Genomic DNA, 18,483 nt, shown 5'->3' on the forward strand with positions numbered 1-18,483 from the left:
GTCCATTGAAAACACAGAGACAGGGCAAGATAACCAGCCTTTTACTGTTTGCCTTCTCCCCCTCCTGACTGCAGCCCTAGAAAACTGTCCAGCAGGCAAAAGTAAAATGTCTGAGATGCTGTTTGGACTCTAAAAGTGTTTTACAAAACATAGAAAGTTATTTACAATGTTCCCATTTGGCCTTTCATGGGGAAGGGAGGACTTTCCTTCACTGGATGGAGAGATTTACCTGTCTCACATGCTCGTGCTATGCACTGCTGCTGGAGGTATGTCATTTAAGAAGTTAAGCAGGGTTGAAGTGCAATTTCAGTGTTCACTAATAAGGAAATTTAGGCTCATGCAAACATTTTCCTTACTTACCACCTCCTTCCTGCTCCAAAAAAAAAAGGTCCACTGATGCGGCAGAACTTGTTACTGACTGAGTACATCTCTGAGCTAAGTCAGGTACTGGTTAAATCCTTGCTTGCACCAGAGAAGAGAGGTTAGACCTGCATTTCTGCTTCAGGCACTGACATCTGGAAGGCTCCAGGCAGGAATCTTTATCCATGGAGATCTGTTGATGGCTGTAAGGAACCTCTGTTGGTTTGCTCTCAGAGGACAATCCCAGTGAGATCAGCTGAACTCCCTAACAAGCTGGCACCACTAACTCCTGCATATTCACAGCTCCTGCAAATGTGGAACTTCCCATACACTTGCCAGTGGTTCTCCGGTACAGAATCAGCAGGAAGAGGAGGGGGAGTAGTGAGCCCAGGAACTGGCACCTTGTCATTAATCTCATAGTAAAGTCTGGGCATGCAAAGAAGTTACTGCAGTATGGACTAAGGCATGAACTTGGTGTGACAGCCACTCCGTGGATGCTATTCATGTACGAGCATGCTTATACAGTTCAAGGCAGTTTAGTTCTCGGTGAAGGACCAGCTACTCTGTGCTTGCCACAAGATGACAGCATTCACAGGGGCAATTACTGCAAAGCTGCTGACACATTTAAGTCCAGCCATAGCTTATTCCATGATAACTGCTTGTACACCCACATCTTCAGCACTAAGTGTGTGCTTGGGAGCACCTGCCTTTTCATACTGTACTTCCAGAAATGTATTTTAAGCTATATTCATACAGGATAAAAAAGCAGTGAGGAGAGCTTGTAAGTTTTACTCTGATAATAATAATTCTGGCTCAAAAAATGAAGAGATGTTCAAAAAGCCTGAAAGTTACAGAGAAAGAGCAAGCAGGACAGCTTCTTGCAGCTCTTCAGCTCCCTCCCCCAAATCAGAAGGACTGGTGTGGGATATTTTCTGTGGGATATCTACCATGCTGCATGCTTAGCATTCAACTCGGTGTCATCATGGTAAGTACAGTGCAAAATCTTCTTGCAAAAAGTGCTATAGTGAAGGTTTGAAATACAATTATGACTCATTGGGAGCTAGAAGGGTTAGAAAGTCAGTACCTTGCATTTGCAGCATGTGTGCACACCAGAACATCAGGTTCCAAGGACACTTTAAACTCTAGCTCTGTTGGGTGAAATACTGGCCCTAAAGGAGTCCTCTAGGAAACTCCCACAAATCTCATTCAGGGCTAGAATATCACCACTATGGAGAATGCATGTATCTTTAGAGAGACCAAGATAGCTCTTTCAAAGGGAATTCCTTTACAAATCCTTCCATGAAAGCTTGAAATTCTGAACTCCAGCTGCAGTCTTCACACAAACTCTGCCAACTTCAGTCATGTTGTATTAACCCAACCACTCAAGTCCATTTAAGCCAAGTGAAACCCATATAGAATCATAGAATAGTTAAGGTTGGAACGGACCTTAGGATCATCTAGTTCCAACCCCCTGCCGTGGGCAGGGACGCCTCGCACTAACGGTACCAGAAGCTTGTCTAATATGCCACTGATGTTCACGTCCTTCAGGGGTACAGTTTGAAAGCAGATGTCCTGCAAACACTGCCACAGGTAGCAGACAGATGGCCAGCCAGTACAAGTGTGTGCTGCGCTGCCAGTAGGGTCAGTTAAATCAGTTTTCAATGAGCCAGTTGACAAAATGGAGTCCAGTAGATTCAGTGTTTCTAGAGGAATAAAGTTAGGTGTTTCCATTCTTCTTCCTCTCCTCCCCTCCCCTCCCCCTTGCTCTGAACACATCCCCCAGGTGCCACATTCAGTGTCACATTCAGGCCTTCTGCTTTCATGGGCTCTTCTGGGAGAGTTTGATGGTGACTGTTTTCACTTCGGTATATTCTGCCAAAGCATATTCACCACTGGAAGAGAGAGGAGGGAAGGGGACCAGCAATTTTAGCTTATTAACATGTATTCCCCTAAGATAAGAGATTTACACAAGTGCATTTTAGCCTCTGATTGTCGGCTGCTGTAAATGACATCAGGCCATTAAAACCAGATCTAAGCTAACTTATACCAGCTATCAGTTTGACCCGCTACTGCTCATAATCATGAAGCACACAAGCCTAAGTACACACAGTTACACCTCACTGGGAAAGAAACAAATGCTTGCACAAGTAGAACTGATTGATCAGGAGTAATTAGGAGCTTATAAAGCATATGAGGGTACTCTAAAAGGCACCACTCAGGTTTTCACATCTATGCATTACATTCACACTGTACTGGCTTAGCACCTCCCTCTGCAGCATACTGCAAGCCTAATAGTTTAAAGCAAATTCAACAACATTTTCACAATTATTGCATTCATCATCCACATATAAACAAAATACTGAGCAAAACTCACAGTTCTCTGCCATTGCCTGACATTTTAAAGCCACCAAAAGGAGCCTGTGCATAGAGCGCGTTGTAACAGTTGATCCTACAACAAAAACACCAATTGTAAAACCACAATTCAATTCCAAGGAGAAACAAGATGATGATGACACCACCACCACCACAAAAAAGGCTGAAATCTGGCAGTTTTCTCTTTATATAGTTCATACGCTTGCAAAATCAGATTTTAGCAATAAAATCTTCTTTTGTGTCAGAAACAGAAAACATTTGAGTGGTGCTCACTCTGACCTACATCTCACTTCATAGTCTCTAATGGCAAAGACATTTGTGCTTGAGCTGGAATTTATGCTGCATTCAGAGCTGTGCTTAAAATAAATAGTACAACCTATTCCCTAATTTAATGAAGCACATTCTGCACTGAACATGTTTACTCAGAAAGCTGTCTATAAACACTCATGAGCAGCCCCACCGTCCACTTCCAGGTATAGAAAAAAGTTGGACTGCATTAGACAATTGTGTTATAGTAAAATGGAAGTGCCAGGCATTTCTCTATAGAAATTAGCAAAAAGCTAAGGCAGATACTTCCTCAGCATCTCAGTAAGATCTAATGACTGAAGAGAGACAGCCATGGCTTGGTGCTGTAGGACTGCACCTTCATGTATGTACAGCATGTATATCCTTCAAAGCCTAACATCCCATTTTCATGTAAATGTTACTCAGAGGCAAATTCTTCTGATGCCAAGTCTTGAAATCAATCCTCTGTAGGTATCAAAGTCAGATCTCGGATCAAATTCCTACCTTAAGCAGGGAAAAAAAAAAAAAATCAGGATTCCTTCTTTAAAATGATTCTAATATGAAATAAGTAATTTTATAGGCAAAAAATAGCTAATCTTTCTGACAGTGGTGTGATGCCATCTACCGTCCATGCTGATTTGTGCAGCTAAGACCCGTCTGATGCTTCTTCCTAAAGATGGTGAAAATTGCTTGCCTTCGCACACAGGATTTTGAAAGGCATCATGTCTGGTGGAACTCACTACAACCCCTACACTTCCAGGAATTTCCAGTCAAAGAACTACATCGACTGAAGGAACAAAAAGTCCATTTCTTGCCTGACTGTCTGGTCTTTACCACCTTATTTTGATGAATGGATGTTGCTTTTAAGCAGGATATTAGGAATTAAGCAGACTAATACATCTTAGCTGTGGCACACACACAGGATTCCAAATCATACTCCCTCTCCGCTCCCAGGAAACAAAATCCCAGCCCACACTCTGGTCCCACACTGCTTACCAGACTGTTCCTGACTGCAGTGCTGAAGCTAGTGTTAATGCTCTGTCCAGATTCTTTGTGAACACTGCAGCTGTGAGTCCATACTCAGTACTGTTGGCTCTTCTTATGACCTCTTCTATACTCTTGAACTTCATAATTGGCTGAACTGGCCCAAAAATCTGCACAAAGTGAGGAAAGCCTTTGCTATTCGTGGCAATTTTGAAGTAATCACAATCAGGTGCTTTGTTTGGATACTGTATTTAAAATGTTACATCCTGGTCTTCTAGAAGTTACTGATAGTCCTTAAAACTTACTAATCAAACTGACTTCAAAGGAAGTACAGTGATGTGCTACAGTAGCTAATACAAGCTAAGATCCAACAACTAGCAGATCATTTGTAATAATCAGAATAAGCAGAGTAAGATCTGGACAAGTTTCAAATGATTCATCCTTACTCCATTTATAACTCTCCTTTTGAACTCAGAAGTTAAGTGTACTCAAGTAGTAATTCATATATTTCAAGGATTGCAAGTTTTCTTCCTTGGTTTGAACTCTGATTTTGTCACTGTATGCAGTTTATTTGCATGCAGTGCATTTACCAGCATGTTTGACCACAAACTTGGCTTCCCAGATTGCCAGGATAAGGGCAGCAAGCACACACAATGCTTCCTGACTTCTGGATGGTGACTCTTACCCTGTACAGTATCAAAGGTGAGGCCTTTTTCTGGCCTCCATGGTCTTGCAGTATAATAAACCCTGAGCTAAGGTGAGATACAGTCTTGCTTGGGCCACCTTGAGGGCCAGGCTGAGCAGTTTGCCTGGGCTTTAGGCTCATGTAAGTGTTTCTAAACACCTTCGTTTTGGAAGATCCAGGTACTTAACTTGACCCTAGGCAAAGGATGAACGTACATTTGCAACAAAACTGAGAATGAATGAAACTGGATAACCTTCATGAATTGTGACTTGGGATTTGGAGTCAGTTCATTACAAAAAGGCCTGTCACAGGATTTTCAGCTGTTATTCCCTCTATTTTTAGACTGTAACTCATGCCCAGACTGGCTGATAGCTTTCCCAGGTTCCTCAGAGATGCTATGGCAGACCTGAGACATTAAACATTTTGTCAGGAGCGAACAGTAAGCAGCCCCATAAAAAGCAGTAGGCTAAACTATAAAAAACAAGTGCCAGTTAGACTTTGGCAACTATTTATTTTCCTTTGGGGAACATGATGAAAAGTAGCTTAACTTCTATTTCAAAGGAATATTACGGGACCTAATCACATACAGCTTGTTCAATTTTTCTGCATATGAATAATGAAAGCCAGAGTATTAGAGCTGCACTTTGCTGGTTTTGACCATGTTTCCAAAGAGGAAAAAAAACATAGAATCATAGAATAGTTAGGGTTGGGAAGGACCTTAAGATCATCCAGTTCCAACCCCCCTGCCATGGGCAGGGACACCTCACACTAAACCATCTCACCCAAGGCCTTGTCCAGCCTGGCCTTGAACACTGCCAGGGATGGAGCATTCACAACCTCCCTGGGCAACCCATTCCAGTGCCTCACCACCCTAACAGGAAAGAATTTCCTCCTTATATCCAATCTAAACTTCCCCTGTTTAAGTTTTAACCCGTTACCCCTTGTCCTATCACTACAGTCCCTAATGACCCCTAAGTGGTCAATCCCAGGAGGTTTCACCATGAGAACAGAATCAGGGACCATTTCAGATGTTAAGGCTACTTGAGAAAAGTTCTTCAGTGGCAGAATAGCAGGGCCATTCCTTCCCTCCTCACCAGCTTCAGCTCCCAGATTTCTTGTCCCACCTTTCCGCAATAAAGCAACTCCTTTTTTACTAAGTAGTGGAGCAAGAACACACATCATCCTGTCCTCTCTCACGCTGAATCAGCATGTACCATAGCTGAGCAATTTCAGGTCCACTCAGTAGGAGGTGCGTGAGAACACATCTGTGTAGAGTGGGAGAACTTAACTGTCTTCGGAAAACTTGAAAACTTCAGGGCAAAGGAGACACAGATTGCTCCAGCCTGCCACAGTTACAGTTATTTTTATTCATCTATATTTAAAATCAAGGGTTCAGACAGAAACGCTTCCATTACCACTAATTCTTATTCAGAAGCAGTGTTTACCTAGGTAAGGCATGTGCCTGTATGTTGTATTATAGAAATTTTTCCTGAAATGAGACCCAAAAGCCTTAGGGTAGTGTTATCTACTATGTTTTCATCTGGTTTATTAAGGTCCACTAGATACGCTCAGAGGGGCTACTTTCCTTTTGGAAAACTATACAAAATGAGGGAAAGCTGCAAGGCATTAGGAAGGGCTGCAAACAGACACCTATCCATTGCACAAAAATTGCTGCTAAAACATTTTGACAGGAGTTTTCGCCTGTTCTGTTCTTCTCCTTTTCCTCCCACAATTCCCCCCGTATGCACATACACTCCAGATTGAAGCTCACCTTGCAGATACTTCATTAGTAGAATAGATTTCAGCATTAGGCAGTTGTTAAGACACTGAAATAAGTGAAATTTCTATTCTCCTCAGGTTTTCACTTCAACCTACAAGCATACCTCTTTCCTTTCCCATTTAAATGCATATATAGGTTCAGGTGACTTGTACTGTACCTCTTCTTTGGCGATACGCATGTTGTCAGTGACCTCTGAAAACACAGTGGGCTTTATAAACAGGCCTCTGTCTTCAATGGCAAGACCCCCACACTCCAGCTTAGCTCCTTCTTTCTTCCCACTTTCTATCAGCTCCAGGATTTTATCAAACTGGTTTTGGTCAATCTGTCAGACACAGAAGGAAAAGAAACAGACAACAGTACCTTTATTATTACTGTTCCAGAGACTGGAGTCATTGCATGTGGCCCGGGGGCACATTTCAGGGCACTGTCAAAGCGGGTGAGTTTGTATCTCATTCTATGATACAACAGTCAGGCAACAAGCAGGCTGAAAGACAGGACATAGGCATAGCCCTGAGCCACAGAAAACAGGAGGTGAAGTTACACGTGATAGTTCAGTCTGGTCTAATAGTTTGCTGCTATTTGTATGTACCCGTCCTCCACATCTTGGATATGTACTCCCATGGCTCACCTCACTCCTGCTCTGGGACTTACTGACCTTCTCTGTGCACTAACTTTAGCTTAGTAGCATCATGAGAACAGCCTGAGATAGGTTTTGCTGGGCTAGCAACCTCAGCTAACTCAGCAAGCGATCCTACCAGCAACAGAAACAGTGCAAAGGAGGGAGAATCAGCATATATAAACTATTAAGCTGACTTTGCTGTAATGTGCAGCTTCACCCACAGCTATCTGTCCCCAGCTGGAAGAGCCCAGCGAGCTCTGCCTCCAAGTCTTTACACACACACACTGGTTGACCAACCTCAAAGATAAGCCCTGTTATTGGGGTGACTTCAGAACAACTACTGCTCTGAAGCCATACTCATAAAATCATACAGATACTGTCAGGCTTCAAACGAACATGCTATTTGCATGATGGATAATTAAGAGATGAAACGCCTCATCACAGCACACTGCAGATGGTAAGACTTACATTCAGCTAAAACTAATAAAACCCTTGACAAGTTCAGAGACAAATAAAAGACTCCAAGGTGCCCTGGCAGCCTGGGAGGTTATTCTGAATGCCAGGTATCTCCACATGCTTGTACTGGTTCAATACCCCTCCCTAAGCATCTGGTTTTATTTCAGCAGGGCCAGTTGCCAATTGGGACTGTTTATATGGAGTGTTCCACACTCGACTCCTCCAGATTACAGACTATATCCTGTCCTTAGTTAATCCTGGCCACACGCAATCCGAGTTGTCATGCTTTTAGACAAATATCAAAGCTTCAGGAGGGTGTCCTTGGGGTACTTCTGGTACACAGTGAAAACAGAGAACAGTACGTCTCCTGCCACACAGATGTGTGCATTACATGTGTTGCGGACAGCTTGTACTAAGTGCTCGTGTTCTCTCACGCGTTAAATGCTACCCAAGAAAACACTTGGATGCTACTGCACAAGGAAATGTGTGCCCTCGTGTTGGACTAAGGGTGTCACATAGTAAGTTTGGCAGGTGTCACACACATTGTCTATTTGCCTGGTTGCTTAGCTGCCAAATGTAAATAGCTTGAAAGATCTGCAAGTGCTTTCCATCCTGGCATGTCTGTGATCCAGAGCAATCCAGTCCGTCCACTTCACATCACAGAAAACAAAACAAGGATATTTATACAGCTGTAACTTGTTGTGAGGCAAACTATAGTTAGATGAAAAGACACTGGGGAAAGAAAACATTTGTAAAAATGACATGCAAGGGTGGAACTGTTTGTCATTGTAACTAGAGCTTGCAAGGCTTGTTTAAATTCTGTCCCCTACTCCACTATTATTTATGGTTCGAGTATTGACTTCTATCACAAACACATGACCTGGTGGAGCAAATCCTGCTATTTGTTCAACTGATTCAAAAGAGAAGAAGGTTTCTAAGCATCACTGCAATGGTGAAAATCTGAGAACCGCCAAATCTTCATATCTTGCTTTATTAAGTCAAGACTTCAAGGGACAAGTTTTCCCTTTTCCAAGCCTAGCTCTTGTAATCCTATGGAATAATCACACAACCATCTGGTGGACACAGGCTCTTTCTACTTACATATTTTACTTTCATGCTTTAATCCTAAAGTAGACAAACATCTACAGTCTAAGGAAAATATTCACCATCTTAAAATGCAAACAATCAATAGGTTTTGGGCTGAACAAGTACTGGTGAGCAACTGCCATGAGGCAGCCTTGGTGCTTGTTTTATTCCAGGACTTCCACTCCACAAATCCCAGCATTTGGGGCTCTACAATAACAAAACTATTCCAGTCTTGTTCTAATCTGATCCCTGTTCTAGTCTACCAGGATGTTAGTCTCATCTAAGGCAGTCTGCTGCTCACAGTTGTATAATGCCCTGGTTAACCACTTTGCCATCTGTGCAGAATTACTTCATTACTTCCTGTGATACAGCTCACAGGAATCCAGAGTTAAAAACCCCTTGGTCTGCATTTGAGGTTGGCACTCAAACAGTCCTGATCACCCCTCAGGTTTCTTGTGGTGTCCTTTGAATTGCAGCCAGCCAGCACAGTCAGACCCATGTGAGTTTTGGAGAAGGCTCATCAGAAGCATGCCTCATTTCTGCTTAAATTTAATACTGTTTAAATTTGACCTAATTTTGATCAGAGCAGTGCAGCTTATATCAGCATAACCCAATCCTGCAGCTGACACAGTGCTTTTTCCCATACCCATGGCATGAGCATCCGTGCCAGTGCACAGTAATCCACATCAGGGAGCTGACCTGAGTAAAACCTTTCTTGCTCACTTCCAGAAAGGCTGGATTAGACCTGAATCAGCCAGTTTCCTAATCTAGTGTGTGAGTGCAGTGCAGTATAGGAACAAACAGCTGCACATAGCACCATGTTTCCAAGCTTTTGTGGAACTGCACAGGCTGTAAAAAGTGTAAAACACTTTCTGAACTCTGTAATTGCAGGTCCTGTTGTCTCACTATGATCATTTGGAGCTGATGTAGGACCAAAAAGATCATGGGCTACAACCACTGTCAGCCTAAAGCTGGCTCCAGCTCCTTCCCACTGTTGGGTTCTAAGCCAGTGATCATCCCAGAATGGGGTCTATACAGCAGCATGTGGCCATTTTTGTCGTCCTGTTATGTATGTTCACCCTGACACATACAGGGGAATGAAAGCAATGACCTGGATCTGAAGCAGCTGAGGCCTGACAGGGAGAGATGAAGGAGAAGACAACAGAATATTTTCCCGGGTGAGTCTTCCCTTATCCATCAGTTCAGGATAAAAATCCCTCACAGCAGAGCAGGTTTCTTCAGGAACAGAGGAAAAATTTGCTCTGGAAACTTCACATTTGAACAGTAACCTGTGGGCAGGTGTGAATCTCTGCTACTTTTGGAGGCATTTTAAGCCCTTGTGACACTACATCATTTCTTTTTTTCTGCTTGAATTCCTGTGTGCTGCATCTTACAGCATAGGCTCCAGACAGAGAGCAACCATAGCTGCATAGGAAGTGGTTGTTAATTTGCACTGTTAGCCACAGTGCATAGGCTCCAGACAGAGAGCAACCATAGCTGCAGAGGTGGTGGTTGTTTGCGCTGTCAGCCACATGAAAGCTTTGGGATTAACAGTTTCCTCTCACTCTCTTAACACCTTCCCACCTTGGGCTTGACAGCTGCATGTACAGAAGCTGAGGTGTGTGTGTGCCCTCTCTCTTAGGTACAAGTGGAACAGGTAAGCAAGAACAAGGAAAGAGGACAGACAGGCCATGTTTAGAATCTGACAAGACACTGCTATTCCAATGTACTACCCTCAATTATAGCTCTGTATGCAAAGTCTCCCTTAAGCAGAAAGAAGGTAAGAGCAGATCTTAAAACAGTTTGAGTGTCAGCTCATCTCTGCTGAAGCAAGTTCCAGCATGGGATTATTGTCCTAAAACTGCTGAGCACTTTGAAATCTCTTGCTAGGCAAGTTATAGGATAGGCGTAGCCCCATCATGAACAGGGGATGTACATTGTCTTATTCCACATGCATGAGGACACGCAATGAGGTTTTGCTATGCATGAAATGGGTCTAGATTCAGATAAGGAGAGGCAGATGTCCTCACAGCCATCCCTTCTCAAGGAAGAAAAACTCACAGTGCAGTACTAAGAACAGGAGGTCTAAGCTACAGATTTCTGGGATTCCCCCTTTATTTTTAGTAGCAAAAAGTGGCCCTTTTAGAAGATATGACCCAAGTATCATCTTCCTCCAGAGCTCTCCACCACAGCTCAGATTGCTTCAAAAGGAAAAAATGAGAGGAAGGCTCTGGAAGCATTGACAAAGCTGGCCATGACAGCAGCTTGGCATGGTTCTTCCTCCTAATTCAGCTGAAAATTCTCCAAAGGATCAGAAAAGGAGTAGAGGAAGAGAGGGAAAGTGGGGACTCAGGAATCCCTGGGCTCTAACTACTTGTCATCACCAACATAGCCAAGTAGCTGAATGGCCATTTCTGCAGCTGCACTCTTCTGTGCGTTGCTTCTTGTTCCAATATGCTTTGTATTAATGTACCAGGGAGTCAGCCCCTTCCATAAAGCTGGATAAGAAGTGAATTAAATACATTTGTGTTTAAAAAAATTACAACGTAACATTTCAACAGTTGTGATTAATTGATATTTAAAATAGTGAGAAAAATAAAGCCACGATACATTACTCACCCCTCAGCACTTCTGCTGGGACCATATTCATAAGGATAATATTTACACAAGGAAAATGAAACAAAACCACAACCAAACCCCAAATAACAACTATTCTCAGGCACACAGTTACCTGGGGCCCCTGTTCAGTTCTGGCATCAAAGGGGTCTCCAACGAGTCGCTTCTTGGCATACTCCACGCTGCGCTTGACGAACTCGGGGTAGATCTGCTCCTCCACAAACACTCGAGAGGCGGCCGTGCAGCACTGCCCTTGGTTGAAGAACACGCCTTGATGGGCACATTCCACTGCCAAGTCCACTGCAACAGAGCCCAGGAGGGAAGTTAGCACATGCACAGTTCCACTCTCTCAGTGTTTCCAGGCTCGTGTTTTGCCTTTCTTTTTTGAAAGACTCCTTAAAACGATGCTGACAATGGTCCGCACCCATTTGAAGGCACTCACAGGGCCTCATGCTGCCCCTAAACCAGATCACTTATTGCACCCCCCTTCCTGCCTTCTGACTCAAGATCTAGCTTGCCATAGCTCCTGATACTTTCTTCCACAAGGACTCACTGAGGGCAGTAACCAGCTTTTCCTTGCTGTGGGAATTCAGATATGGATTCCTAGATACTGTGCATTGGTCCCTGAAGAGTAGTTTCAGTAGTGGTTGTTTAAAAAGCAGAGTTCCCTTCTGTTGTACAGCCAGCATGGACCAGGTCTTTGCAATGCTCCGTTAGCAGATGGCACAAATACCTCTGGCTTTCAAGCAATAGTATAATGGTCTCCTCATCTGCCACAGGAATGGTGCCTGTGCTGGGCAAGAGCTCCAGCAAAGAACTGCACCTTGCCCTTGGACTGAGGTTTCCTCCAGCCTCTGGGGTGGAGGCAGTGGCAAACACCAGCCCTGCTGGCTGCCAAAGGACACAGACACACAAAAAGCACCATGCTCATAGTCTCTTACAGCAAATAAACACAGCAGCCAATACTTACAGTCTGCATCCGCACACACAATGCAGGGGTTTTTCCCTCCAAGCTCTAATGTCACCCTTTTGAGGTTGCTTTTAGAAGCAGCTTCCTTGATCAGTTTCCCAACCTGTAGCATTGAAACACAAAAAGGATGATTCCCTGAAAGTCTTAACTAGGTGTGTCAAGTGTGATGCTAACAAGGGTAGAACTGGTGAGATTTATCTGCCCACCCTCTCCTGAAGGGAAGGATTTACTCTGCTGACAGAATGTAACCAAAGTAATGACAAACTAAAGGTTTCCCCCATCCCCCACCAGAAAAATTGTTTCATATCACATTTTCCTCCAAATCTGTGCTATTTTTTTTTAATACTGTTAACACCAAACCAGCAATTTCTCATATAAAAAACATGGAATTCCTCACAAGAGCAGCATAAATCAAGCATCAGAATCACTTAGCAATCTAATTTTGTTAGAAACAGTATTGGCTAAAACTATTTGGGAACATCAGTTGTTAAGGCAGGTTATTTTTTTAAGTGTGACCTTATATTTGAATGTCCTCCCTCATTGTGTAACTGATTTTCTTGTATTTTACTTTTGCATGTGACAATCCTCACTTTATTTCTGCCTCAAAATTACCCTGGAGCGGAGCTGTGAGCAAGGAAAGCATGGGGCAGCTTCTGGCAGTTATAGGTCTGCATTACTCATGTTTTGCTTTTGTATCTGGAGCAAGGCTCCTGAACCTAGCAGTACAGATCACTTCTAGACACTCAGCAGCCCAGTCCTAGAGAGAGCAGAAATAAGTGATGCATCATGGTGCAGATGCACATAGCTTCACCAGAGGCATTCCTACAAGCTAGCTGGCTGAAGAGGAGTAATGTTAATATACTAAGGGAAAGAAAGAAATCTAGATGGGAAACTTCTCGTGGAGTTTAAGCTCGGTGTTTCCAGGCTGGCCCTGAGCCCAACCTGGGGCTTAAGAACTAAGTCAAAATATATTTTGAATTAGCTTCACTTCCTGGCTCAGAAACAGTAGCGTTGTGCTGCAAACACAGTGGAGATGCAGCTGAACTCACAGATGGGCGGAGGGGGAAGAAAACACTTTTAAATTACACATGCATTAGCAAAGAATCTGTCTCCCTCGGTGTTTCCTGCACACCCATGGATTAGGAAGACAAGCACAATGTCTGTAAGAGATTTTTGCCTACAGGCTCCAGCAGCTGAGATTTTCCTCCCCCTCCTAATCCACTGGATACTCCTTTTTCATTAAAAACCCAAACAGATCCATGTGGGCTGGATGAGTCTATAAGCTCTATTGTTTTCACACAGCCAGCGTCTCATCTGGGCTAAAAGTTTCTGATCTAGGCTTTGGAGAGAGCATGTAACTGGGTAAACTCCTAGATTAGACCAACGACCAAGACAGTAAAAGCTCATTGTGAACTTTTACTTTGCTGTGTTCATGTTTGTTTCCTTGATCCCTCTACAGAAACAGGGGCTTAACACACCTTCTCCTATGGGATAAGCGAAGCAATTAGCATATACTCAAAGCCACTAGATGGTACTGTTGTTAAACGCAGCAGCTTTTGAGTGTTTAGTTACTTTTACCGACCAAGAGTACCATTCAATGTAATTTGTCATCATTATACATTTAGATTACACTCTGCAATTAGGAGGATAGACATAAGAACCGATGAATTCGATAACTGCTCACCCAGAATAATGTTTCTCAGAGAAATAAAAGGGAACAGACTGTATTTGCCTCAACGGCACCCACTGGTGTCAGCATTTCCATTCTTTGGACAGTCCCTCTCTTCAGAGGGTGAGTATAGGTTGCAAAGAAAATCTAGAGCACTGAGTGGGAAAGGGTTCACATATCTAAGCAAGCTTTTGTTGGAGGATTTTCTCTTTGCATGTCAGAGCTGTGCTCAATTCCATGGACAAGGCCAAGCTATGTGGTCCTTTCCCCCATGTAGGGCAGCTATAGGTGCCTGACAAAAGAGAGGTCTCACTTCCAAACGTTCTCATAACCAAAGCAGCTGTAGCTATTTACAGGAAGAAAGCGAATAGAAGGTGCTTTACTGTATAGGTCTCAAAAGCAGCTCAAATGTTAATCCCATCCACGTCAGCAGAGGAAGCCTTGGGCACAGAGCCATGTTTTTATTTAAGTCCTAGTTCCTCAGAGGTAACTGAAGCTGAAGAAGAATTGTTCAGGGCTCTGACTGACATATTTTCCATCTGCACATGCTTGCAGGGCAGGACTGGCAGGGAAACTTGCCCAGAAGCTCCATCAGGTCAATGACATGATGCTAAGACTGCCAGCCTCCCCAGGAGACTCCTTACGTCAGAACATCTATTAGTTACAGTTCTTACAGAAATGGGGTGGTTTGGCAAAACCCAGTTTAGAGATGTGGGATTATCACTAGCACAAGGACCTCAATTAGACAAATCCCAAACACTTCTGAGAAATCCTGTCACATGGAACGTGATGGAAATTGGTGTTGGCTATACAGAAATCACTGGCATTTCATTGGTCCAGTCTTTACTTGGCTGACAGTTTTAGAAGAGAATGCAAAAAGGAACAGCAAGTGTTCTATGAGGAGTCCATCACCTACCTTTGTTGATCCAGTAAAAGCAATTTTATCAATGCTGTGATGGGTAGAAATGGCAGCTCCAGCTGTGGGGCCGTAGCCTGGCACAATGTTCACCACACCTGGAGGGAAACCCACCTAAAACAGAGGTTAAATACAGCTCTGTAGAGAGATTACAAGCACGGTGGAGCTGACTCTGCACTCCAGAGAGTGCAGTTCAGTTCTCAGGAAGCTTGAATTAGTTGTACTGTGCTCCTTGTAATTAAGAATTGCGAGTTGCGGACAAGGAGCCTATACGAGATTCATCCCTGTTTTCCAGGCTTTCCAGTAACATGACTGCGTGCTACCAGCTGGAGTAGACGTGGGTAGAGCTAACAGCCATGCTTAGGAAATGCCAAGTTTCAGTAAGAATTCTTGGAGAAGTCCCAGTTTCAAGTCAAGAGTGAAATCTTCTGACCAAACTTGGCCCCCAGCTACTGCTGTGCAGCTGGAGCCAAGGGATAACTCAATGAAAGTTTGTTTTGAACAAAGGTTGACATTTGTGGTTCTTCAGGGGCCAGAGGGATTAAGAAGTCAGTAAAACCTCACTAGATGATGGGGCTAATAAAACAGGAACACAAAAGCAGATGGTAACAGACATATGCCAGTTTCCACCGCATTTACAACCTAGATTAGGCAACTAGTAATTTTGCCAAAAGAGACAAATGGCAAAACGCTAGGTGAAATTCTAACGTGAGGAGAAGTGTGGGACTTACTGGTCTGATTTTATTTCCTGAAATAAGAGTTTCAAAGATTATGCGTGTCTAGGTCAGCCCTCCCCTACTACTGATTGTGCAAGGTTGTTTTCCCTGCAATTTCTAACAATGGAATTGCAGGGTATTAAATGTTCACTTCATTTACTGTGGCTTTTTAATGTCAAAACTCAATAAAAGCAATTGCTCCTTCCCAACACATAAAAAAAATGGAAGTAATTGCTCATGTTAGCTTCCTTTTTTCCCCCCACTTTTTCTTCTCATAAATTGGCAGGGTAGTCAGGTTTCTTCTATGGATGTGACAGTAATAAAAGGGAGTTGAACAGAGTTTGCATCTTGGCTAATGAGTTTTCAAGAAAGCACTGCATGTCAAACTGTGCAAGTAATGCTGTCTGGAGTCAGCAGCAAAGCCACAGGGAAGTAAAAAAACTGGTTCAGGTCACCCTGAACCAAAAAGTTTTTTCTGTTTTTTCAGCAAAAAAGAAAGGCAAAATGCTTTGGTTGACCCAAAATGATTTCATTGAACCTAAGACACAGCTTTTGCTTTTGTGTTAACATCTTCTGCATCCTTTTAATGAGGGGGGAAATATATATAAAAATGAACTTATTCTTCTGAAAAAGCTGCAAAGAATTGAGCTGATTTGGGGTGGAGAAAGGAGCATCTTCAAATAAAACAATTCTGCTCTAATTACACTTCTGCCTTGAAGGACAAGTGTGAGGAACAGGCAGCTTAGAATTTCAGCTCAAAAGAAACCGATTTCATCAGATTTGAATTGGGTTTTCTGGGAGAATGCTTGTGTTTGGGGGGCTGTATGTCAGTGGAAGAAGCGGTGGCTGACTAGAAGTCATGGTAACTGCATTCTATGCTCCTTCATCTTATGTAATCTTCTTAAGTCATTTAACTGTAGGAGATACATAACTGGTAGTATTTTTGCACTGCCTTTCCTGAAGAGCCCTAAGTGTCAGTTATTAACATATCCTGTATTCTCCCAGGCTAAGCCGAGAGCAGACAAAGCCATCATTATCATTTGACTGAGCATAACAGACTTTTCCAGCTGAGAGGCAAAAGTTTATCTACAACCCTTTCAGTTTTCCTCACAATGAGTTATACATGTAGTTGTAGGAAGCTAAAGTACTGAGCAGTGCTGGAAGTACCCTGCACCTCTCACCACCTCAGGATGGTTAATAGGTCTGAGGGCACCTGAGATCCTACCTGACAAACCCTAAACCAACATTTTGGAATCCTAACCTATGGTCTTCCCTTTATGTCAGTACGGAGTTGGCTTTACAGGCCAGATGTAGCTAACTTGTTCTATGAACTGCAGAAATGACGAAGAATTGTTTCCCATGGAACTCTGTCTTGGTTGAATTATCCCACTTAAAAATGGTATAAACATAACACTGCTGTAAAAACATACTCTTTTTGTCCCATTGTCTGAGAAAACTGAGCTGTATTCTTTCTGTCATTTGGGAAAGGAGAAGATAGGGCAGAGGAATAAAAGCATCAGTTTTTCTCTCTGCAGCTCTCCTGAGAAAGGAGAAAAACCTACAGGTTTTGTGATCTTTGCTACCTCCCAGCCACAAAGGCCTTTGTAAGAAAAGACCGAAGACACAGGTTGCTCTCCCTTTCCTTTGTGAGGCTTTAACATCTTTAAAAGCTAAAACCCTACAGTTTCAATTCAAAATACAGCTTTGCTTAAGACCTTAAAAGAACAGCACCTAGACAGGATGTTCAGATTTCCTTACCTCCTTGATCAGCGAGCCAATGTACAGCGATGTGAGAGGAGTTTGTTCAGCTGGCTTGATAACCAAAGTGTTTCCACAGCACAGTGCTGGTGCCATCTTCCAAACCAGCATCAGCAATGGGAAATTCCACTGCAAGAACACAGGGCCGATGAGCTCAGCCTGGCACAGTCACCTACCCACCTTCACACAGCACAGGGAGAGAAAGAAGCAACTGGGAGAACAGCCACAAAGAGAAGTGGCTGCTTACAAATCTGTTTGCTTGGACCACGGGGTATAACTTCCTTGATTTCCCCTTGAGATCCCAAATATTGCTGGCAGCCCTCAAGCTAATCCTGTAAGTTGGACAAAGCTCTGCATGATGTGACCTCATTCTTTACAGGAGTTTGAGCACACTTTATATAGGATTTTGGCTGTTCACAGGAATTGTGTTGGAAACAGCGTCCTGATGCATCACTTCTGCACAGTGTCCTTATGTAGGGAATTACAGGGTTCAACTGCTCATTGAAAAAAAAACATTTTTCTGTGTTAGGTACTGGCTGAGTAGTTCAGACTTATATGATCTCACTCAATTCCAGGTTTATAACAAGGAAACTGCAGTGGGTTGTTCAGTTGTGGAAATCCAGGGGAGGTCTTATACTCCCTTCAAATTGTAAATTGCTCCTTTCCAATTAGTTTACCTATTAGGAATTAGGAACCAGTCTACACGAGTTTCCTCTGTGCTAATCTCTTTCACGGTCGTATGTATTTGTAGACCTTGGAGCCTAAGCAAGAAGTGGAAAAATCAAGCTCACACTAAACCTCAGAAAGGTCATTTGGCAGCAGAAAGGATTTCTTCATTAAAAATCATTAATGCTGCTTTAGGGATGATGGAAGCAGGCCAAGAGTAAGGGGACTTATTCTCTAGACTCAAGCCAAGGGCCTTCAGCTATCAACAAAGAAGCCAAATATGTTGGGAATCAACAAATTCACATTTACAAATAAATTAGCAATGTAGCTTTTCAGAGATGAGCTCTGTTCTAACCCAGCAGCCCTGAGACAAAGCAGAATTTAGCCTAATTCTTCAAATTGCCTCTCCCTCTTTCCCACACCTGCTATTTCAGTGATCTCCAATGGTCACATCCCATGATTTGCCCATTTGTCTTTTTCTCCTAAGCCTTCTTGAAGGCCTGACTTTGCAGCTTGAGCCATCCACATCTAATCTTTTCTAGAC

At 43.1% G+C, this 18,483-nt stretch overlaps 1 protein-coding gene across 1 annotated transcript in view; it reads right to left on the reverse strand.

The window, feature by feature from the left end:
* Positions 1-1,976: 1,976 nt before the first annotated feature.
* ALDH1A3 (aldehyde dehydrogenase 1 family member A3) overlaps positions 1,977-18,483 on the reverse strand; it is a 31,246-nt gene continuing 14,739 nt past the window's right edge. The window contains exons 6-13 of the mRNA XM_057431054.1: positions 17,274-17,402; positions 14,800-14,913; positions 12,215-12,317; positions 11,360-11,544; positions 6,625-6,789; positions 4,015-4,172; positions 2,735-2,809; positions 1,977-2,252 (exon numbers count right to left, since the gene is read on the reverse strand). Of these exons, the coding sequence (XP_057287037.1) occupies positions 2,180-2,252; positions 2,735-2,809; positions 4,015-4,172; positions 6,625-6,789; positions 11,360-11,544; positions 12,215-12,317; positions 14,800-14,913; positions 17,274-17,402 (1,002 nt within the window). The 3' untranslated portion in view covers positions 1,977-2,179. The remainder of the gene's footprint in view (positions 2,253-2,734; positions 2,810-4,014; positions 4,173-6,624; positions 6,790-11,359; positions 11,545-12,214; positions 12,318-14,799; positions 14,914-17,273; positions 17,403-18,483) is intronic.

This window comes from Pezoporus wallicus, unplaced genomic scaffold, assembly GCF_028554395.1.
Source record: "Pezoporus wallicus isolate ANWC-B61680 ecotype Strahan unplaced genomic scaffold, APGP_CSIRO_Pwel_v1 contig_8548, whole genome shotgun sequence".
Lineage (NCBI taxonomy): Eukaryota > Metazoa > Chordata > Aves > Psittaciformes > Psittacidae > Pezoporus > Pezoporus wallicus.